The 24432-nt window shown below is 39.8% G+C and overlaps 1 protein-coding gene across 1 annotated transcript in view; it reads left to right on the top strand.

The window, feature by feature from the left end:
- The window catches only part of ATP10B (ATPase phospholipid transporting 10B (putative)), a 56240-nt gene extending 34642 nt beyond the window's left edge, over positions 1-21598 (top strand). The window contains exons 9-21 of the mRNA XM_029998516.1: positions 944-1123; positions 1679-2258; positions 2791-2897; positions 3650-3776; positions 5299-5483; positions 8785-9097; positions 10296-10372; positions 10910-11035; positions 12995-13195; positions 15004-15084; positions 15194-15298; positions 15756-15943; positions 18905-21598. Coding sequence (XP_029854376.1) covers positions 944-1123; positions 1679-2258; positions 2791-2897; positions 3650-3776; positions 5299-5483; positions 8785-9097; positions 10296-10372; positions 10910-11035; positions 12995-13195; positions 15004-15084; positions 15194-15298; positions 15756-15943; positions 18905-19412 — 2778 coding nt within the window. The 3' untranslated portion in view covers positions 19413-21598. The remainder of the gene's footprint in view (positions 1-943; positions 1124-1678; positions 2259-2790; positions 2898-3649; positions 3777-5298; positions 5484-8784; positions 9098-10295; positions 10373-10909; positions 11036-12994; positions 13196-15003; positions 15085-15193; positions 15299-15755; positions 15944-18904) is intronic.
- Positions 21599-24432: the final 2834 nt, after the last annotated feature.

Below are 24432 nucleotides of genomic sequence, written 5' to 3' on the forward strand. Positions count from 1 at the left end.
TAGGAGTTACAGTGCAACATGTACAGCTCAGGACAACACAGCCGTGAAGGTGGTTGGTTGGCTTCTGTTGCATATTTAGGGAATTTAGGAAAACCGTGCCAGACTGAAAGAGGTGAGGGTAATAGCTGAGATGAACTAGAAAGCAGCTAAATCACTTTGGCAGTTCCTTAAAGAAAGCATGCAAAAGTGTTGGCTCACAGGAAGGTGTCTTCTAAATTTGGAAGCTCTTGTTAAATATGGCCCTGAATTAAATCCAAACCAGACTCTGCTAACACGAAATTTCCTTTAAAAGTAATACTCCCGTAGCCCTACATCAAATTAAATTGTAGGTAAGTGACATAGTTATGTAGTTTGGCTTGCAAATTTAGGTTTGATTAGAAAGAGAGTGGTAGTAAAATTACAGTAACATTTCAGAAACAAATCAACTATGTATTTATTTATTTATTTATTGTAAAAACTGAGGAAGAACAGGTTGAGACAGCTTCTCTTTCTGGGTGCAAAGCAAAATGACTCTGGAAACAAAAAGTGATACTGCTGTAACCAAGCCATAAGCGCAATATATTCTCTGTTGAAATAACAATCAGCCCCCCCACTGAAATGGGAGATCCCAAGTCCACTTCCATCTGGAATGCCCTTTAATGCAGTAGTCAGCAGTTTCAAAGTTGGGGGATACAGTATAGATTATTCTTCATTTCTAGATCTCAAAAGAAATAAAATTCTGAAATCATCTTCTGTTTCAAGATGCATTTCCTTCTAATTATCTAGCTATGCAGCTTTTAGAAATGTAGATTTTTTCCCTAGATGTTAAGTACAAAAGGCATTTACCTTACATAATTCTAGGTATAAATTCAATAAGGGGCAAGAAGAAGTTATCAAGTTGATAGTTCTTCCTTGAGGACAAAGGTAAATGGGAATAAATCTAATTAAGTAATTTTTCTTCCAGGAAAAGGATGTGACTCCAGATAGTAGGCTGCTGAGGCGAGTAAGAGAAGCTGCGTTCCAGACTGAAAATCTTTCTCCTTTTATGCATACAAAGACTTCCACATCCTTTACGGACTTTTTTCTTGCCCTTGCCATCTGCAATACCGTCCTGGTCTCCACAGCTACCGAGCCAAGACAAAGGGTAATCTAACTTTAAGTATATGAGGAAAATTGATTATGCTTCCATTTAACAAGACAGAGCAGTGTTCAGTGAAACCTGAAATGGTGAAAAATAGTTTGTTTGGGAGTTCTCCTCTAGTTCTTTTACCTTTTGTGTAATATCTGCTGTTTCCCTGCCTGTGTATATCCCTTCCTAACATGGCTTTTTATGTTTGATGAACAGCTATGGCTACCCCAGTATCCGCACTTTTTCTTTTAGATTTTATATTATATGTACTGTAAGAAGTATGTTGAAGATACTGGGTTCTCTCTGATCTCCCAGGCCATTGACAGAACCACAAGGGGCTTGGTTTCATCTCTGCTTCAGAGGTAGAGATACAAATCACCATCAAATTTGGATGCCAACTCACCTATGACTCCTCTACTGAATTCCCCCACCACAGTTAAATAGGAAAAAAAAAAAAATTGCTTTTCTAATTAGCATCATTTACATACAGAAAAATATATTGAGGTTTTGAAAACTATCTTTTAGTTCACATTTATTTTTTTTTAACCATAGGTTTTCTCATATTTCTAGGTCACAGTCCCACCACCAATAAAACCTTCAGGAATCACCCTGGAGAAGATTCATCAGATATTTCAACGGCTAAAATTAGCAAGCCTTAGTCAGTCTTTTTCCTCTTCTCAGTCTAGTTCAGACCTAGGTGCTAGCTTCAGTGCAAAGAGCACCGAGGAGCATCTTGCTGTGTTGGATTGCTGTGACAATGACGACAACTGCTGTAGTAGAGGCGATGAGCTCCAGGGCAAGGGCAGCACAGATATTGGTAGTGCTTCCTTGGATGAGGTTTTTAAATCCGTGACTAACAGTTCTTTGCCAACAGACTTTTGTTATGAGGCTGAGAGCCCAGATGAGGCAGCGCTTGTCTATGCTGCGCAGGCATATAGTTTTACTTTAGTGTCCCGAACTCCTGAACAGGTGACCGTACGGCTGCCACAAGGCACACTCCTGACTTTTGATATTCTCTACACTTTGGGATTTGACTCAGTAAGGAAAAGGATGTCTGTGGTGGTGAGACACCCTCTAACCAAGGCAATTGTTGTCTACACAAAAGGAGCTGACTCTGTGATAATGGACTTGCTGGAAGACTCTTCCAAAGGTAATTAGCCAATGAGCTTTCTGTTGTGTCTCCTATAAAGAAGCACAAGAAGTTTGCAGTACTCTTTTCTGCATGAAATATTATATCTAGGCATTAGAAGTATAAAAAAAGAATAAGCTTTCTCTAGTGTTATCCTTGCAGATGAGAACTGAGGTATTTATTTAAGCTGAGTAGTGCTTAGAATAAGGAATGGGCTTATTAAAATTCACTGACAGCGCTAACCCATGTGGATTGTGTACTCTGCAGTAATACTGTCATAAGGGCCTGACCATTGTATTTCAGCTTGTCAGAAAGAGTGCTATAACATTAACAAACAAACAAACAAAAAATCCCAAGCAATGTTATCTTAAAGAAAACAAGGATTTTTAGCAAGATTTCAGCTTATGCACAGCCAACACTTTTGAGCTTTTAAAGGAATTGCTATTATACTGGAATCAGTTTTCTCTAATGCCCACTCTTTTTTAATCTTAGGCCATTAGGTCTGAAGTTAATCTGTGCTTAAAATACGGAATCTTTTCCTTGTATTTCACAGCTGAAATTAGTGCAGAGAAGAGAATGAAAAGAATAAAAGAAAAAACACAGAAACATCTGGATTACTATGCCCGTGATGGCCTACGAACTCTGTGCATAGCTAAGAAGGTAGGAGGGCATTAGCCTAATATTGTTTACAGCTTTACTCTGCACATGTCAATAGATTTATTAGAAAAGTGTAATGGTTATAAGTCTTTCTGCTTCAGAGAACAAGCCAGATACAGCCCATCTTCTTGTCCCTCTATTTGATTGCTCTGCAGTCCTTTTTTCCTCTTTTTCCTCAGTGTGAGCAGATGATGGATTTTTGGTCAGCCTCAAAAACATTCATTTTCTTTTTCTCTCATGGTAACTCTGGCTGACCCTCTCTACAGTGATTCTAAGCAAGAAATAAAAAGTCCGCAGAGGAGCCAACCTTTTTCTGTTTTGCTTTGCATTCAGCTTTCAGAAATCTTGCCGTCAGCCTGGGTTAGTACATCTTAGCCCGATACTTTAATACAGAAGTTGTCTATGTGCAACAAATAGGTCATATTCAAGCTCTGGAGAAATGTAGAGCAACCTTCAGAAACTGTGTGTTCCAGTTCAGAGTCCCAGCTAAGGGCTGTGTGACCAAGAGTTTCCCTAGGTCATGTTTTTAAGTCTCAGCTGTAGGCCATTTAGACAAACAGGAAGGCAGGTCTATTTTTCTCATTACTACTAGTTCTTGCAGTCTTCTCTTAGAAAAGTTTGTGTCATTTTAAAGACGACACAGTAGCACAGTGCTTTACCAGCCTGGATAGGAGTTAAGTCTCTCTGATCCAGAATGTTGGCATTCTTCTCTTATTTAAATTTAAAATGAGCTCTGTTTAAATTGTGTTATGCAGGTCTTGAATGAAGATGACTTTCAAAAATGGGCCAATTTTCGTCGGGAGGCAGAAGCTGCAATTGACAACAGAGATGAGCTGTTAATGGAGACAGCGCAGCATCTGGAGACCAAACTCACCTTGCTGGGTAGCTAAAAATAAGAATCATCATTGCGTGAAGTATCACTTGCTCTCCTGTGATATTCTTGGCAATCACACAGACAACAGCTTATACTAACTTATGTCAAAAAGTCTTCCTCTGAGGTTTGGAAATCTCAGGCCTAGGGTATACAGTCCAATGACAGTGTCTAAACAAGTTCTTGTGCATTTTGAGCAGCAGTAACTTTGAAAAAGTGTACTGAAATTATCACGTGGCAGGAGCAAAGAACATGTACATCAGCTGTTACTGTGGCTCAGCTGACACAGTAGATGACTAAGTTCCCATAATTCAATCATGTGTCTGTGTCCTTAGATAAACCTATAAAATACTATAAATTAACTTCAGTTTGAGCACAAATTCCAAGGGAATTTTGGTAATTAAACTGTATTCTAAAAAATGGTGACTTAAACACATAGGCATTTTTGCTAGTGAATTGCTGTTGTTGCATTGTCACGTTTGCTTTCTGCACTTTGTAAAAGGATATTTTGTGTTAAAACTTACATTCATTGGCACTTGTGCATCATCCATCACTGTCGTATCTAACGCTATTCTGTTAAATTATGGAGCACTTCAGTGCTTTCTTTTCTATTTTGTTTCCAAACATTTTGCTCTTTTGGACTTTGATTTTCAGAGTTGTCTCACTCTCACGTTTCTCTGAATACAATCTGTGCCCATACTTCATTATCCTGAATTTCTGTGATTGCAAGCTATTAGCATTATGACTTCTCATAATCTCTGCAGTGATTTAAAAAATTAGAGTAATAACAGTAAATGGCATAAGCAGAACCACATAAGAGGTAATGTAGATCTTGTCAGAATGTTACCTTTGCCAACTCTTAAGGCTCTGTGTGCTTTCATACTTTATTTCACAAAAAGTGTTCTTTTAGCTTAAATCTATCTTTAATGTATCACAGTTACGGCATCTTCAAACTGACCTCTAGTGGAAGAGATAAGAAGAGAAGTATTAGAACATTCAGATGGTAATTTACCATCAGGATGAGAGTTGGCATCTGCTTCTAAGTTTGTGCATTTTCAAAAAGAAAACTTACTGTACCTTTTCTTCTCCTTTTGACGGGTGAAGCCCCTAACTTGACAATAGGGATAACATTCATTTAAATAGTCAAAGTTCATCTTTTCTGGTTGCTTTGATGGGACTTAATGCAGTATTTTAAAAATGCATATGGTGTAATTCCTCTGCCAGTACACTGTCATTTTGGATTATTAAGAATTGTTCTAGCATTGTCATTTTGAATTATTAAGAATTGTTATGGTGTTGTTCTAGCAACAAGTAAAATGAAGAGCCAGAACTTGATTGCTGACACATTCAGATCTTAATCCAAATGCAGATCTTGTGCCTCTGTGCTTATTTGCTGGACAATACCTTGGCTCAGGTCTTGACAGGTTCAGGATCACGATTGGAAGTCAAAGACCTTTTCTTAGAAAAGAAAATAGCAACATGATTTCCAAATGAAAGAAATCTAGTTCACTACTTCTTTTCCTGTTTGCCCAGGAGCAACAGGGATTGAAGATCGGCTGCAGGATGGAGTGCCTGACACTATTGCGGCTCTTCGAGAAGCTGGGATAAAAATCTGGGTGTTGACAGGAGACAAACAAGAAACAGCAGTTAACATTGCATATTCCTGTAAACTCCTGAACCAGAGAGACACTGTCTTCACCATTAACACTGAAAGTAAGGTGAGTACAGAGAGATGCACAGAATCTGCTGTCTTTCCCTTTCTTTGTGTCTTGCAGCTTGGCACTGTTTTTCTTTAGGCTGCATTCAACACAAAACAGCCAACCAAAAACCCACATAGCAGCATTAGGCCAGAAACTCTTTAGACCACACGTAACTGTGAACTGAAACACAAGACAGTTATGTAGAGTTTTATTCAATTAAATTACACTGATTTTTCCAAATGAATATATTCTTTAAAAGATTACCTGAATAGTGAGCTTTAGAAAGAAGGTAATATGCCGTTTAAGTGCTTGATTCCTTAATAATATTGATATCTGGCTTTTTACCTTGCAAAGCAAATTTCAGTTACAATGATATTTTAACCCTAGGTCATATCTGTAGGAAGATATTTAGAAAGTACTGTATGAGTCAGTCTAGGAAAACTATGCAGGTGTAGATTTAATTAAATTCAGAACTTTCTAGTCACATGTTCTCTAATAGGATTAGGCTTAATCAGAAATTTATTAGTGAACAATTTATCCCAGTATCTTTTTGTGCAAGCACCATTTCACCTTCTTGGAAACCTAAATATGGTTCTTGTGGGCCAGGTAAAACCACAGTCACTTTCTTGACGTTCCATGTGGCACACGTAACTGTTGACGTGCACAGATATTCCCCAAATTTCCATGGGCAATAAGAAGGTCAGGCAGTAGGCAAAGCAAACGTACTCCAGAATGGGGATAATCATTTCAAGGGTGCATCTGTCAGCTCCTGTGACTCACTAAAATCCAGTGAACAGTCTGTGGTGCAATCTATGGCTATTCCTGAAACTGTCTGAACGGAAGATAGAAAATAGAGTCCTAACTTTTGAAGAGGGCAAATTAAGGCTGGTGAAAGTAAAAGTCTTTAGAAAAGCAACCTTGGCTTTTGCAGGTTGTGAAGCAACATAAGTAGGGTACCAGGAAAACCATGCCTTGCTTTTGGAAAGCAGAATGGCCACCACTGTGCACAGCCTAGCGTCTCATCCCTCCGGGCGTCCTGGTGGGACAGACGGCTTTGTGAGACGGATGTAAGGGAGAGGGAGTTCAGGCGTTATAGTTAAACCAGACCCCTTTGCTAAGGAGAGGTCAGCCCTGATCATCACTAAAGCCCAAAAGCAGGGTCCAAAATGCCAGCTGCAACGCCCTTTTTTATGTTCTTGTTCGTGACCTCTTACTTCCCATATAGCCCTGGATGCCCCTGAGATGCCCCAGGCAGCAGCCGCTGCCCTTTTCCCAGTGTGCTGCTCTGTCCTTTTCATGCAGCGTACACTTGTGGCCCATACTCAGCAATAACAGGAGTTACCATGAGACGAGCCTTTCTGGGGGGGAACAGGAGGTTGAGGAGGGAAGGCAGGGCTTCCTTCTGCAACTGGGCAAGTCACTGGTCTCGGTTGCCTCAGTTTTTCTCCCCACAGACGGGGGTTACCGATACGAGCTTGCCTTTCTCTGTAAAGCTATTCTAAGGATTAATAAATATAGTTAAAGTACTGTTTTACTTGTGATAGGCAATTGTATAGAGCAGTTAGATGGCCTACTTTCTAACTGCTTTTGTCTGCAGTTAGTAGCTCTCCAAACAAGAATAAAATCCTATGCAAATGTCTCTCTCTTTTAATGTCACGGAAATAGGGAAACACGCAAAGACGATATGGAATTTGGCATGGAATACATTCCTTGCTTCAATGTGTAATTTCATTTGATACGCATATCTGCTTTAATGGAAGGCAGAATGAATATATTGAGGATGGAAATTAGAAGATGGTTTCTGTCAGAGAAGCGATGCTGCAGGCGGGACCACCCCGGCTCCAGGAAACACAGGCGTGTGCACTTACCCATAGCACCCTACCCGGCCCTCGATCCAGGCTCAGGTGCAAGCTGCAGCTATATGGGTGCTTGTGTAAATACCCGTGGTTCAGTGGGCACCAGAGTTGCTCCATAATAAGATTTAGTTCCCTCCCTTTCAAAATGAAGCCGAGGACACTGGTTCTGAAAGAGTCTCCCAATGGCAGCAGTGGGGGAAAACAAATAATACATACGAAGCGTTTAACCCGTTAATTTTGCCAAAGTTAACCCCTGAACTGCCTTCAGTGGGAAGGGACTCTCTTCACCCCCTGAGCCCAGCAGCTTATCCAAACACTAAAAATTAAATATCTTCCAGGAAGAAGCAACACAAGGAGGTAGTTTGGGGGATTCATCTAAAAAGGCAACCCAAGGCAAACCAGGAATTTCCACTACAATTTTTGGGTTGTTCACAGAAAGATGATGCTTCTTCAGTATTTTTTAGAGGTTTCAAGCGTGCAGGCTAGATGCAGCTTTTTATTAGATGTCAGAGGCACATTTGATTCCAGAACCTCCCACTTAAGTGTAATTTAAATCTTGCAAACATCCTACACATGTACCTTATGCAACATAAAGTGAAAATAACGTTTTAGAACTGAATCATCACTCAATAAAGCTGACAGAAAAGGTAGAAAAGGGAGTGATTAGCTCCTCAGGTATTCAGCGCCATGCCACAGAAGGAGGACTTTTAGTACTAACAGGCAGCAAAATAACATTTAGATGATTCTGGGTTTTCTCTGATAGCGGTGTGCCAATTTAGGAGATCTGTATGAGGGAGGTAAAAGTGCTCCCCTTAAATCTATCTGTATCTGATACTAAATCAATTTCCAGGTGTTTGCATCAAAAGGGGGACTTTGGTCCAAAATGAGGCAGTTTTGCTAAGAGGGAAAGACTTAGTTTGTGTTTGAGGCACAGTGCTGGGCAATATGGAGCTTTATTTCTGTCCCTAACTGTGACCTAGAAAAGGCCAAACTGTCAAAGTTACTGGATAATTTTGAAAATCTGAACCTCTTGTTTCTCTACCACAGTTTATTTCCGAGGGAAGCAAGTGCTGCAATATCTCACATCATTTGTACCAGAATGACATATTTTAAATCTCCTTTAGAAAAAAAGGAATTTTTTTTTAATTTCTGAACTCTCAGCATTGCAAATACAAATATGTCCTCCTGATGTGAAGATTATTTTCTTTTTTTTTTTAAATAATTCCTTACTACAGTTAACTAGCTGATAAGATGTGTGGTGTTTTCACTGAAGGATTTGATGATGTCACTGAAATAATCTCCAATCTGATGAATCGGTGCATTTCTCAGTCAGTTTTCCCTAATGTTTATCTGATAGACTTAATACCACTGGCATGATTATACAAACATACGCTTTGTAAGGTGCTGTGCTGTAAAGGGAGATGGAGATAACTATTTCCAGAACCGCTTCTGTTTTCTCACAGGAAACTTGTGAATCTCTCTTGAATTTAACCTTGGAAGAGGTGAGGAAGAATTATGAGGTTGAAAAACCATGGAGGAGATTTTTTGGCGTTATCCCAACATCTTTCTCAGCCTCTGAGGCGCCCAGTCCTGAGTTCGGACTGGTGATTGATGGACAGACGCTGAACGTCATCTTCCAGGGGGGCCTGGAGGAGAAGTTCCTGGCGCTGACGAAGCACTGCCGCTCGGTGCTGTGCTGCCGTGCCACCCCTCTTCAGAAGAGTATGGTGGTCAAGCTCGTCCGGAGGCAGCTTAAAGTGATGACCCTGTCGATAGGTACTTCCATTCTGACTCTCACAGGAGAAAGGGGGAAGCAGGTTCCTTATGAGTTATGGAAATGTATGGAATATATTGTATGAGCCATCTCTTGTGCCTCAGATAGATACAGTGGGAAAATAGCATTGAATAGTCTTTCCTGATCAAAAACCATGTGAAAGTCCTTCTTCAGCTTTCACTGAGCAAATCTGGCCCCCTTTTAAAGAAGATGAAGGCACTCCAAATTCAGAATCTCCCAGCGGTCCCTTTCATGCACATCAGTACAAACGTATGTACACATTCCCTCCAGAATGCCCTTGCTTTGGGCGTAGAAAGCAGTCAATAGTTGTCACTCTTTTGTCTTCTCATAAAGCCCTTTTCCTGTCAGATTTTCCCAACTGGTGAAAACAGAGTTATCCCGAGAGTGGTATTAAGGGCTGACTCATTTGCTTTTTACCTCCAAATAATGTGAAATACTTTCAGTTTCCTGTTCCACTCTTGATAAGTGATCCCACTAAAATCCTTGCAGAATTGATTTTTATGACTTAAAACTAAAAAATACACCTCTGCGGACCAAAGAGAAAAGGAAGAGCCTGATGTATTTTAAAATTTCTTGCTTTGCCTTAGAGTTCAAAATACAAGCTTTCAGCCCTCCGCTTCATTTATTTTGCTTTACCAGCTAACCTAATTCACAGTCTCCACATTGCAGGCAACAACCATGGCTGTTCTTTCCATGGAAATTTCGTTATGTATTTAATATATTGCTGCAAGTTGAAATGAGCACAATAACTCCTGAAATTGGCTTGTTAAGTTGTCAACTGCAATCAAATTTATCATATAATTTGGAGAATTCAGTGAAGTAGGGTGCTGCAAAGCATGATGCTGAGCATATGGAGTTCACCGAGCAGAAACATACAAAACAATGCAGGTGTAGATGGTGTCGGGGTGTCCGTGCCACCACCCAGCCGGTCCCAATGTCGAGCTTAGCCCTGGTGGATCTAGGTCTCCTGGGAAGGAGAATGTTCCAACCATGATCAGACCCCAGAGGTCATAATTGCTTGATGCTGAGTATCAGTTGCCCTAATTAAGATGCATGGTTGTACAGAATAGCCTTTGTTTGTCAGCATAGCTAGGGTTTTTTTCTTGTTCTGATATAGGCATTTTGTATTAAGCACCCTTTCTTGCACCTTTTTTGTTCCCTCCTGTGTTCCCATTCTAGGTGATGGTGCAAATGATGTAAGTATGATTCAAGCAGCTGATGTTGGAATTGGAATATCTGGCCAAGAAGGCATGCAGGTATCCCTTCCATTTATTTCCTTTCCTCTTTTGTCACGTGGTCTCTTGCTGCTTAATAAGTTTCATAGCAGCCCTGTACTCTCAAGTGTCATCTTAAAAATGCAAGTTGGCATCATTACTGTCGTAAATTAATATGCAGTTTCTAATTATGGGTCCAGCCAAAGAAGAGTGTTTTGAGCCAACAATTAGCATGCATGGACAAACGTGCGTTTGCTCATAAGCCTGGAAAATTAGCAGATGCCTGTCCAGTGTTAGGTTAGCATCTGGTTTCTGAATCATCTCTGCTATAGCATTTCCAGGTTTTGTTGATTCTCTTTCAGTGTTTTCTGCCCCAAATTCTTTCTCACACATCCTCCTCCCTCATTCTAAGATGGAGAGTTCTGCAGAGATAGAAAGTTCCAACTATTTTCTCAAGGGTTTTTTTTTTTTCTACCATATTCAACAGTAGGAAATCATTTCAATGTCCATGTTCAAATTTCATCATGTTGGGTGGGAAAAAGATATATTGTAAATTAACTTCTATTCTTTTTACCAAAGGCTGTGATGGCTAGTGACTTTGCAATATCCCGATTCAAGCATCTCAAAAAACTCCTCCTTGTCCATGGACATTGGTGTTATGCTCGCCTGGCAAAGATGGTGATTTACTTTTTCTACAAAAATGTGGTAAGATTATTAAAATTCTGGAAGTTTTCAGCCCAGCAAGGGTCAAGTCCAGGGATGGGGGGTTTTTTGCTTTGGTTTTGGTTTTTGCACGTTATACTTTTGTCGTGGTTTAACCCCAGCCGGCAACTAAGCACCACGCAGCTGCTCACTCGCTCCCCTTCCACCCAGTGGGATAGGGGAGAGAATTGGGGAAAAAAGTAAAACTTGTGGGTTGAGATAAAGGCAGTTTAATAGGACAGAAAGGAAGCAAATAAAAATTGTAATAATAACAATAAAATGACAATAATAATAATAAAAGAATTGGAATATACAAAACAAAAGATGTACAATGCAATTGTTTACCACTCACCGACCAGTGCCCAGTTAGTTTCCGAGCAGCGATCCACCACCCCAGCCCTCTCCCCCCAGCTTACATACTGGGCATGACATCATATGGCATGGAACACCCCGTTGGCCAGTTTGGGTCAACTGTCCTGGCTGTGTCCCCTCCCAACTCCTTGTGCCCCTCCAGCCTTCTCGCTGTCTGGGCATGAGAAGCTGAAAGAAAAATCCTTGACTTAGTCTTAAACACTACTTAGCAACAACTGAAAACATCAGTGTGTTATCAACATTCTTCTCATACTAAATCCAAGACATAACACTATACCAGCTACTAGGAAGAAAATTAACTCTATCCCAGCTGAAACCAGAACACCTCTCTTACTTTTCATGAAGCTACCGTTCCTGTTTCTTCACTTTGCAAGTTTATAGTATGCTACCTCCTTCTTAGTAATGTGCTGCATAAAGCATTGAGGAAAATATGGGTTCTAAATATTCTGAAATAGCATGATTCCAGAGGGGAAAAGGACTTAAGGCTAGTAACTTTTATATGGTAGTTCAAGAAACTTTATTAATAATACCCATGGCCTCAAAATAAAATTTGCATAAGGAAGAGCAGATTATTAGTGCTAGAATACAGAAGATGATTCTGTAGTAAGAATTGGTTGCCTGTGAAATCTCTGCATTTTTGCATTTAATTTGATAGGAACCACTTGCAAGTAATGATGCAGTCATATCTGGCATTTTTATTAAAAATTTAATGCATATGCAAATGAGCTGTTCATTGAAGAATAATGTGAAGTGGAAAAACCTGATAGTAATACAGTTTCTACAAGACTGCAAACAAGTCCATTTGACATGAAATACACTCTCAGCGTGAAAGACTATTTACTTAGAATTCAAAGCATCTGTTGGTTGGGGGTTTTTTTAATAATTTCGAATAAGGATTAATTCTTATCACTGTTAAAATTTGTAGTGGAAATGGAAACTTCTTTTTTCTTGTTTGGGCATCCTTTTAGAGTTCAAAGGATATTTATTTGCAATGCGTAATAGCTCTCCAGACTGGGATGCTGCTGTTCTATTATCTCCCCAGTACCATTAGGGAGCAGGAGGCCTTTGATTCCACAGGGACAACCAGTTTGTAAAAGGATTTTAAAATCTGGTGCTCAGAGCTGTGAACAGTTTACTTAATTATTCTCTGCTATTTTCTTAAAGAAACCTAATGGCTTTTAAAAAGCTGTATCACAGTGGCTTGATGTGAAGTAGACCCTTAAGATATACCTCTTTACAGAATAAAGTGCAGAGCTGTCTACTGAAGGTACCTTTAACCAAAATAATGTATTCTTGGGAGACTCTGTTAATAACCAATGTACTACATAAACCTCTTAGGTGAAACTATGAGAGACATAGACCATCTATGCATTGCAAACTAAAGGGTCCAGATCAGCTGTAACGGTAGGGAACAGCATGGGGAAAGGAAAAGGATGTACAGAAGAGGCCACAGGAAAGGTGCCGCTTCCTGACTTCCACAACCCAGAGAGAAATGAAATCGCATCAGCATGAACGGTGTGCTTCTGCGTGTGTAGGGAGCCACGGTTTGGCTTGTAACAGTATGTTGTGTTTGTATTTGCTTCTCTACAGAGCTACGTCAACCTGCTCTTCTGGTACCAGTTCTTCTGTGGCTTCTCAGGCAGCACAATGATAGATTACTGGCAGATGATTTTTTTCAATCTTTTCTTCACCTCGATGCCCCCTCTCCTCTTCGGAATCCTGGATAGAGATGTTTCTGCAGAAACACTTCTAGGTTTGCCCGAGTTGTACAAGAATGGACAAAATTCAGAGGTATGTCTTGATTGCTGAAATAACTGCTTGATAAGCCAAAGGACCACAGTTTTTTGGTTTTGTGAGGAGGGAAGGAAAAGAGTTTAGACTTACTTGGAACCAAATGACCCATTTATGGTTTCTAGTTTACTGATGTCCAGTAAAAGAAGGTATAACTGTAGCTGTCAGAAGAACTGGTAAGGAACATATGATTGAAGTTGCTTCCTGGAAATGAGGCTGGGTGCTTGGTCATAGTTGGAAGATGTAACTGGGAAGATTTATTCTGCCATTAAATATATGAAGCCAGTCTGGCACCAGCATGCTGCATTATAATAGGTAAAGTGATGTGCTAGTGAATCAGCCCTGTATTTGGTGTTTCTGATCTGAAGAAGAGATGATGGAGCAAATATGTGTGTGTGCGTGTATATACGTACACACTAAAATATATAGACAATTTCGCAGTGAAGACATAGGAAGAAATAAATAAAACAGGGTGAGAAATGTAACAAATGAGGGTAAAATAGTTTAGCTTGTCCCTGATTAAACTCTGCTCAGATTTGGTGCTTTGAACAGTCTCAACCTACTGAAGAAGAAAAGCTTGTTAAAAAGATTACAGCAAAAAGTGACAAGAAAATGCAAACCCTTAAATCAATAAACAACCCGACATTTTTTTTCTATTCTCAGGTTCAGAAATATACCTATTAACACATAAAGGATTTTGTCACAGTTTGGTGTCTAGGCTGTTCCAGGCATGAACTGTTTCATTTGTTTACTTCTTTTTCTTTGAATAGTCAGTATTGCTAACCATCAGAAAATATGCATGAAATATGTTATGTATTCACCTTAGTTTGCCTGTCAGGTTTAGAGAACCAGTCTGATCTCTGTATGTTTGCGAGGAGCACACATATACAGACATACATACCTGGTTTTGCATATACATAAAGTATAGTAGCACTTATTCCCAAATTGCCTTAACATTTTAATAGGAAATTATGAAACTGTTAATGAGCAAAATTTGAAGCAGCCTTAGTTTTAAATCACAAAATTGCAGGGTACTGAGGAATTCTTCTCTCTCCTCCTTTTTCTCCTAATACCTACTTCCATTATCCTGGACTGTGATTTTTAGCACTGATGAACTGATGGTTCACATCATGTTTAATGATATTTTGAAAAACCTAGGCAAGGGAATACAGGATTTCAGGATTCTCTGTAGGACTTTCCATTCCTTTTCTTAGGAGCTCTTGGACCTCACATATATGCAAAATATATGTTCTTTACCACTTTGAAGAGGTCATTGTTGTTGCTTTGGCATTTTGTCTGCATTGAAACAACAGGAGCCCAGCCTTCTGTCACTCCAATAATGCATCCCACTCCATGGGAGCTGTGGCCCCACAGGTTGCTAGATAAGTTTAAATATGACAAGTAGTCAAATTAAAATGGGACAAAATAGATGTTTCAGTGGAAGGAACCTTAGAAGAAAGGATTTTTGACCAATTCTATAGCTCTAGGAAGAGCTTTGTTTGAAAGATAATTTGAGGAATGGGGTCCTTTGGAGAGGGATGGGGCATTCATGACTTTCAGCTTTTAAGACCTTTAGTTGACTGGCTAATCTTCCTAAGGTCTGCCTTTAGTTAACACAGAAAAAACGCCAGCTCAGAGATAAGCCTGTGGTCTAAATCAGCTGCTCAGGAGCCATTTACTCATGAAGGGAGACCAGTTAGCTATAATCAGTAGTCTGAATGGAAGAAAAACAGGCAGCAAATATGTCTGCAGGACAGACTAGAGATGTGTGTCCAATCATAATGACTGTTATCTATAAACTCCTGCAGATATACAAGCTGTCAACTTTTATTATTACAATGTTGGATGCCTTCTACCAAAGCCTCATTTGCTTCTTTGTCCCCTATTTGGTAAGTACCAGGTTCATTAATATTCTCATTCTCCTATCCCCCTTAAAAAACAGAAAAATTCACTTCCGAATAGTCGGGGCTCATCACAGTCTATCTGCCTGTTTTCTAGACATACAAGGACTCTAACATAGATGTGTTTTCCTTTGGAAACCCCATCAATACCATCTCCCTCCTGACCATTCTCTTGCACCAGGCTCTAGAAATGAAAACATGGGTATGTATTTGACCTGTCCTGTTCCCATGACTTTTTTTCTTTTATGAACATAGCATGCTGTATAGACATGGCATTGTCTTTCAGAGTCATTTACCTGAATTCTGGGTCACAAAAAGTAACAGATGCACTGAGATTTCACAATGTGCCAGAATTTATTATTACCCTCAGGATAATACCTTCATGTGCATAGCGACAGAATTTGCTTCTACTGTGCCTTTGGACAGGACAGTACACAATTTTTACATACTTCAATATATGAGAATGTGTTTCTTAAAGAACTGTATCCACTGTCACTGTTGTTTTGTAAGATAATTTCCAGGTATTTCTCCTACTATACTTTTCAGTAGCAGGCACTATTGAATACGTTCTTTCCAATTTGTCTTTGTAACCTCCTGTCTTACACCCAGAGTCAGGGTCTCGCAAGCATCACTGTCATTTTGTGCAATTCTGCTTACAGACCCTGTTCCATTTGGTAACGATGATTGGCAGCGTGGTGTTTTACTTCATCTTCTCTCTGATCTACAATGCCGCCTGCGTGGTCTGCAACCCTCCCACCAACCCCTACTGGGTTATGGAGAAACAGCTTTCAGATCCCACCTTCTATTTACTGTGTCTTATTACCCCAGTCATCGCACTCTTGCCAAGGTTTGAATGATGCACTGTTTTCCTCTCCATTTTCATTTTGTGGATTTGTAGGCATTTGAGTGAAATAACAATAGTGATGTGTACGGATATGTGATATGTCGGGCAAACGTGTTGCAGAGGGATAAGCGATCAGTGTGTAAGTCAGATGCCTGGGTTCAACTTTCCAGTTCATGAACCATTAATTTATTCAGTTACATAACCCTAGATAAGTCACTATATATCTACTGCTTTTGCTTTCCCATCAGGAAACCCCTTCTTTCTGGGGTGCTTCAAAGTTTACCAGTACAAATCTGCTACATGATTGTTCGCAATCATAAACACAACGTTGTTGAGCTGATCAAGACTAGAAAGCAAGTCTTTGAAATATTCCTGTATGTTTTGAGAGTTACAAAATGTATTTTGTTTCTTAAGTACGTGACAGTGCATTAGTAAGCCAAATTTGAGAACATGTTTCCATATGGAATCATTTTCTGCATCCAGAATTTTAGTTTTACTCTGTGCAACAAATCAGGTATGTTAAAGATAGCTTTAACTGCAGCCGAATAATATTTGGAGAGGGATAATTCTTTTGATAGGTTGCTGAAAAAAACTAGGATGAAAAACATAATGATTCTGCTCCCATATATGTATATGGTAACCTTACTACTTTTGGTGCTTGATACATGAATCATTCTTTAAGCAGATATGCTTTGTCTGAGTTGCACCACTTATTTAAAAATCTTTATTTGTGCTTGCACAATGAAAGAAATAGGTTGGTTTGACTATCTTGCTAGTCTCTCTCTCATCCTAATTGTCATGAAGTAGTGCAGCACACTGGTATTGCAAGAATCAGGAAAATATTTTTAGTATCTGATTTCGTAAGTGCTGTAAGGCATTAGAATCTGAGGTTTAACTTTGAAAAGAAACCTTTCAAGACTAGATAATATTTTTCTTCAAATTATTATTTCCCCATTTGAGTTGAGATGCTCTTGTGATTTCATGTTACATTATATAACTTCAGGTCAGGATAAACAACATATAGTTCAGTAAGGTCTCTTGTCTTCTAGGCAGGGCATCCTTTTCCAGTCTGTTTTGCTCCTGTGTGATTTTTGTCTTCCTATCAGCCCTCATTCACAGTGTCATTTCTGACCCTGAGCTTTCTACCGAGAGCTACATCAAACACGTGGTTAGAGAACTCGTATCTCCATCTTGGGAATTCAGCAAGGTTAAGATTGTTGCTGCCTCAGCAGGATACTGAGCTTTAAGATTTGTATCTTGATATCTTCAAAGTTGGAGAACTGCTGTTCTTTCATGTAGGTACCCCAGATTATTTTCTGCAGAGTCCTCAGTTCACAGGATATCCAGCCCCCAGTTTCTGCTACAACTTAGCTGTCAGCATATCACAGCAGTGGTGAAACCACCCTTTGTTAACATGCACTTAATTTTAAGTTTCAGTTGGTTCATCTCGCCGTGCCGCCTGCTCCCTATCTCCTTCAGAGACCAGTTGGAGCCTTGAGATTCCGGTTTCTTTCTAAAAGGCTTCTTCCTTTTGCTACTGCCGTCTGTGCTAGCTGCCACGTCTGAGACACTGCAGGTGCTCCGGGGGCTTGTCCGTGCCCTGCCTGCGCGCAGCCTTTTCCCGGAGCGCTGTCTGGCAGGACTTTGCAGTGCATCCTCTGTGCACCTGCATCTCAAAACTGCCTCTGAGCTTTGTTTTGGGACACAGACTGCACAGCGTTAGGTACCAAAACCCTTGAGTCTGAGAAGAAGCGAGGGATCGGAATTTCACGTTCATTCATTGGCAAGGGAAGGCAGTGTGTCTCTTGGAGGATTTCAACATAGGAACCAAATCTATTTCTCCAGCTGTGGAAGGCAGACTGCAGTCTGCCAGGAAGCCCCGCAGGGGCCCAAGAGGTAATTGAGTCTCGTACCCTGCAGCGCTGTGGGAAGGGCAGGAGCAAATTAAAGCACTTCACGGGATGGAAGACACAGTTCTCCTTCCCTTCTCTCTCATCCTGTCTGGTCCACCTGGAACTCGCACAGAAGATACAGAGAACATGATCCACACCAGATCTACACAGATGGACCTGGGATCTCTGTAGTTGTGCTCTTAGCTGTCCAACTGTAACTAGCAACTGCACAGTTCCCAGACTTGAGATGCTATGGGATTGACCAGCCTGAGCATAAGCACAGCGAATATGTTTATCCACTCCTACTTGTGCAGATAGGCCTGGGAAATCCATTGCCTTAAAGGCCCTTTCTGTACTTAGTCTAGCTTGTTAGGCTTTTTAATCTTGTTATACTTATTTATGCATACATTTAGCAGCAGGATGTGAAGACGGCAGCTTTCTTAATGCAATTTCAAAGAATCCCCGTGTTTGTTTTAAAATGCATATTGAGGCCATCTATGTAAAGGTCAAATCCTATTAGAAAGATGCTTTGAAAGAGACTTTGGTTTTCAGACAAAACTTACAAGACAGGGAGAGAGGAAGCGTGTTCTCTCACTGCACACAACATACAGTTATATAAGTTCTCTGTCCTGCAAAGGGCAGATAGGACACTTTTTTTTTTTTTTATTGCTTCCTGAGAAATCAACAAGCTGAGGTTTTTAAATTTCTGGGCTTATGTTATCTATCAAATTAATATTCTATCTTTAGCCTGTTTTAGCAGTATAAATATAATCTCAATCTCCTCAAATACTGCATCTCTTGGTGAGCTTCTGTGTATCTTTCTTGCACTGTTCAACAATGGTTCTAGTATCATTTATTTAGTATTTATATGCATGTATTTGACTCTATACAGGTCAAGATAAGTGTTACAAGTTGCGTTAAGATCCAGGAGTCAACTTTAATCTACCAGCTATAAGGTGTCTACCAGATGCCTGCAGAGCACTGGAAAATTACAGCTGGATTTGTGTTATGTGATGCAGATTATGGAAGGAACCCACTGGTAAAACAATCCATTCTCTTCCTCTTTCATCAGGTTCTTTATTTTTGCTCTACGAGGAACCTTTGGAGCATCTCTGATTCTGAAAGCACAGCAAATAGATAAACTTCCTAAAGGGCAACAGGATCATGAAATCCAGAAATTGAGGTCAAGAAAACAAACTACTTCTGGTGCACCTGTAGCATCACCTACATCTCATGATGACCTTGACCAAAACATCAGCCACTTATGTGTGTCACCATTTTTACATCCAGTGGCAACAGCTGTGTCTCATGGGGACACAGAAATTCGGGGACTTTCCGCCTCTGAAGTGAATCCTCTCAGAAAACAGACACCTGAAGAAGGCTACTATTTCTTTAATAAGTGGGCAGAGGAAGAACCTACTGCTACGGACTCTTCAGCAGGACCTTTCTCTGGCCATTACCTCCTTGTACCCAGCAGGGTAACAACTCCTGGACAGGACGGTGGCAAACTGACTAAAGATAATGCTAAGAGTTTTAACCGGGGAAGCCATCGGCGGTCTGTGAGTGCAGTGACACTCTGAAGAAACATTCAGAAATGGGATCCACAGCCCATGTGGAGAAGGATACCATAGGGAAAATAAAAAGTCTATTTGTACTTAACTGTGATGCTCACTGCAAAAGGAGAGAGAGACGTGTGGAGTAGTGCAATAACATCTCTAATATGCAACTTTTCCTAAGTGCATATATAGTTTGGGTTTGTCATTACATGACTTCTTGATCTTCCTGGTTTTGTCTCATTAGGGGAATGTTACATAAGCATCACACAGTTGCTGAGAAATGTACAATTACTTTCTTTCATCAAGGAATATTTTTCTTTCACAGTAATAGGGAATAATTGTACTAGTGATGTTTCAATGTTATTATGCTATTGAGGTAATAGAAAGAGAATCCTTTCTATATTAAGCCAAGTCTTAGAGCAACACATCCCACTCTAGCTTTTACTATAAAAGTTTTAAAAAGACATTACTAACATAAAAATTACAGTTCTGCCTAGAAAAAATGTTACCTCCTGGTACTAAAGGTATTTGCAGAATAACAGCATCGGAAAGAGACTAAAGAATGTTCTGGGTTTTAATATATGGACTTTATACATATAACAATATCAGGTCTATAGTCTGCTTTCCCTGAACAGTAAGCTCAGTATTTTTATGCAGGCAGTGGTTTGACCTGATACTGTTAAGAAAAGAACAAATGAGTTTATGAAGTAGAAGAATGCAAATACTGAAGTACAAGAACTGACAGGATAACTCAGGGGTAAGTGGAGTCTACTTCTTCATACGTACAAAAGTAGACAGATATAACAAGTCAAATTCAAGAATTTATGTTCTAGAATTCTAAAGTTGTCCCTGCTTTTTCATCTAGAAGTTCAGTTTCTTCCTTCCATTTTCTATTATTATGTAGCGTTGCTGCATTCAATCAAGTCTAAATCATGCTCCTGCCCACAGTTGGTTACATCCAGTAGTTGATGGAGAGCTCAATAATGGAGATTTTGACAAGCAATATATGAAGGTTACTAATCACACTGCAGTAAGTACATGTTGTAGAATGACCAAAATATGCATAATACGTTCATCCTTTTCAGTATCTTAGGGCAACAAGATGCAGGGAAAAAAAATCATAAAATGTCACTATCATCACTACCTATTGCAATGCAATGAAAGGTGACTTTGGTATTTCTTATAGAAATGTTAACTAGTAAGACCATTTCCCAAGTTTTTATTCACAATGTAGGGTGAAATCGTAACTATGTTTTAAATTCAAGCCCTCTGTACTTTTATGAATCTACCACTGGTTCTGATTTAAGTAGGTTTTTAGCCTTTTTTATACATGCTATGTTAATTTAGCTATTTACTACCTATCACAATGTGTGATCTGTTTAATAATCTGTTTAGCAAATACTAATTTAAAGTCTGTGTGTTATAATAATTACTGTAACTAGAGTCTTCAAGATGTTACTTTAAAGCAACTCAGGCAAAATTGAGTAGCATATCTGCCACTGGGATTGCTGGTAGCCAGAGCAAGAGCACACATAGAACTGCAATCGTTAAAGTATTAATTGTCAGCTGTAAAACAATTCAGAAAGAGATTTTTTGCATGATGTACAAAATGAAGGGAATTAGGCATAGCTGAGATTATTGTTAATGGAGTGTGAGATTGCTCAAATGTTTGCTTCCTAGCTGGGAATGGACCTTGGGTGACAAGACTTAAGATCAAGCCTTTACAATTCACAGCCGTGTCCTTACATTAAATGGTCCGTTTCCTTTGAACTTAAAGAAGATGCCAATTTCTTATACATTTTATTACAAAATGTGAAATGTTTTTATAGTAATAAATGTAATATGGTCGTGACTTGGTGTGTTGTTGAGAGGACGAAAACAGAGGCAGAGGAGTGGATTTCCTATTGTCATCCATGAGTGGCAAACTCATGTTTTCCAAGGCCACTCCTCTACCTAGTAGGCTGCGCTATAGAATGCTTATCATAAAAACTAGGTAACAAATTTATCTGAATGTGCAAGGGGACTGAGCATATATGGAAAAGGGCCAGATGGATTATGTTTAAGCAAATCTGGAAGACCTGTAGACGTTCCTGAATTCAAAGCCAAGAATTAATTTCACATTTTCTCACCACAGCTTCTGCAAAACCATTCTACCATGCATTTTGCCCTGACAGCTGGGCCTCGGTTGAGAAATGGCATATAGTTAAGGGAGGGTCCTTTTAAGAAGGGGAATGAAGGAAGGATTGCTTATGATCTCCAGCAAAATAGCCCCTAAAAGCTCTATAGTGATGGAGTCCCTGCTGTGTCAGGGGATGAGAGAAGTGGAAGACAATCCCTCTCTAAGTAGCTTCTAGGCTGTAACCAAAAATAGTTACTTCAGTCAAAAGAAAGAAAGAATCCAAATTTGCATGGCTGCCTTAAATAATTCTACAGCTAGACCTGCAATCTGTGAATTCTGTTGTGTGGTAGATAATAAAAAAAGGGTCCAATAGATGATTTACCTGGGGAGTTTGCAACATAGAGGAAAAGCACGCCTGATCCTTGAGGAGAGAGAAAGCTGAAACAACCAGAAACAAAAGGCAGCGTCAGGCAAGACCTGGCCTCTGCCTCCCAGCTGGCTCCGCAGCTTTATAAAGCTCTCCCCTGGTACCCCTCCTCCTGGGTGACAACGCTACCATCCCTCTCCCAAAGCAGATGCTGCCATAGTTCAGGACCTACTATTCACCGCTAAACAGTGTGATCTTTTCTGTGCTCCTGGGTAAGCAGTGATCATGAACTATCTCATGTTAAAAAGATGGTGAACAGGCACTTCCCTTTGATCATGAGGTAAGTTAGCTAAGACTATCAATCCCTTTGGGAAGTAGGATCTAGAGTTAAAAAACATTATTTTTTTCCAATGAAAGCAAGCCTACAGTAAGAAAGCAAGCCCTCCAATGAATTTATTTGCAAGAGGGGAAGTGCATTTACTAAATGGGTTATTTAGACCTAACTGGATTTTCAAGATAGCTTGTTTTTATTTCAAGACATATTTAATAATACTGTCAAGATGTATGTTCCATTAGTTCTAATGTGAATGCTTCACAACAGAACAGGTGTCTCACTTTTTAATGTATCCTCTGGAGAAATTCAACATTCCATACACTTGGAGAAAACACTAAAATTAATGGGTTTTTGTGAAATTACTGCATACTTTTTATTTTGATCTATGATATTATAATAATGATACTGCCTATGCAACAGTGCTTTTGTTGTCCCACAAACGGGGTTCATTTACCCAGTGTGCAAGCCAATAACGCACAGAGTTGAGGTATTTTCAAATTAATTTCATTGATGAGCATTAATGGGTGCCTGTCTCAAGACAGCACACCCTTGTCTCACAAATTCTCACATTTATACACTTAACTAATATATATTCATTGTTATTTTCCTTAATGATTGGTTCTTTCTTCTTTGCCCCTCACGTAAATTAGGGCGCAGACTCTGTCTTCTTCCTTCGTTGTCTTCTTTTGAGTAGGTGGTATCATTTGAGTAGGTGGGCAATGAGTTGGTGGTCGCGATGTCCTCCTGTAGGAATTACCTTCTTAGTCTGTCTTGACAGTTCCAAGTGGTTCTTGAAGGTTTATTGACCAGATCACAATCCATTACCTTTTCTTACATATATATAAAGCTCCATTGTCTAGTAGTTAGTTCCTAAACCCTAAATTGTATCTCGTTATTGTTTCCCTGTTTTAAATATTAACTGACGGGGGCTGTACACAGGACTTTAGTGGCTCCCTGGTTATTTCAATCATATTATACATATTAATTGATAACACTTTGAGCTATACAGAGCTATTCCTATGTGACAAACTGAAGGTGGCATCTCATATAGAGGTGAACAGGAGCTGACTTACCAGGTCTGTTGGCTGAGTAACAGATGCAATCCCAGGCTGCTTGCAAAGGTCAGTGAAGAGCCATCCGTCATGCTCTCAACAGAGACCAGTTGTTGCGGGGGCGGGGGGGGGGGGGGGGGTTGGCGTTAATACAAGGTGCAGGAAACGCATGCACATGTCTACTCGTTGTTTGTGTCTGTCTTAGCACAGCAAGTTGGAGATGTGGTCTTTGACAGTTATAGCTGATTATCTGCTTGATATCAGCAATAACTGTTCAGGCTAAAATCCAGAATTATTCGGGTGGGATAGAGGGAGGAATCCAGTTTGTTCTCTTTTCTTATATATCTCAGAAATGCAAAACCAGGTTTTAAACTATGTAGAGATAGGTGTGCATCGTGCTCCAGCACAGAAACCACTTTTCCCAAGGGTGAATTGTGTATATTTTGCTACTTTGTTGGCTGATGCTGCAATGTTTAATTCGTTTGTTTGATTGCCATTTGAGGTGGTGTGCGAGTACAGAGCTATTTGCTTTAGGAGTAAGGTGACTGCAGGCAGGATGTGGCATGATTAGGTACTTGTAAGCAGCACTGATGAGTAAAAATATAAACGCGGAGACAAGAGACTCTTGAAGATAATGATCACAGAGGGTGGGATTTAGAGAGCTGACCAAATAACACTGAAGATCTATAAAGTACTTTGACATTGCCGGTGCCTGGAACTTGCTGCAGTTATCAGTACATGAGAAGACTGTGAACAGAACTTGCTGCCCGGCTCTTTAATGTAACACCTGATTATTCTCAGCTACATAAACAAGACTGAGATTGAATAGAGTCTGAATCATTATTTTTCCAAAAATATCAGAGGGGTAGCCATCTGTTGCCTGAAGTCATTGAAGGCGACGGTTATTTATCCACCATCCCCAGTGCAGCTACTGAAGTAGGCTCCCACCTCCAGGCATACTTTGCAGATTTCTTCCCATGTTAGTGCCAAAAGAACTTGTGTGGTTATTGTGTTCTTCAACAGGAGAGCAGAGCTCTATAAATGATCATCATTATAACTAAAAGGTCAATTCTTGGCTCCACAGAAACTGAATTTTGACCTTGACTTCACAGAAAGCAAGTCATTAGCTGCTGATTTGTTGTTGCCATTGGTTCAAGCCCACAAAGCTGAGT

This window comes from Aquila chrysaetos, chromosome 22, assembly GCF_900496995.4.
Source record: "Aquila chrysaetos chrysaetos chromosome 22, bAquChr1.4, whole genome shotgun sequence".
Taxonomy (NCBI): domain Eukaryota; kingdom Metazoa; phylum Chordata; class Aves; order Accipitriformes; family Accipitridae; genus Aquila; species Aquila chrysaetos.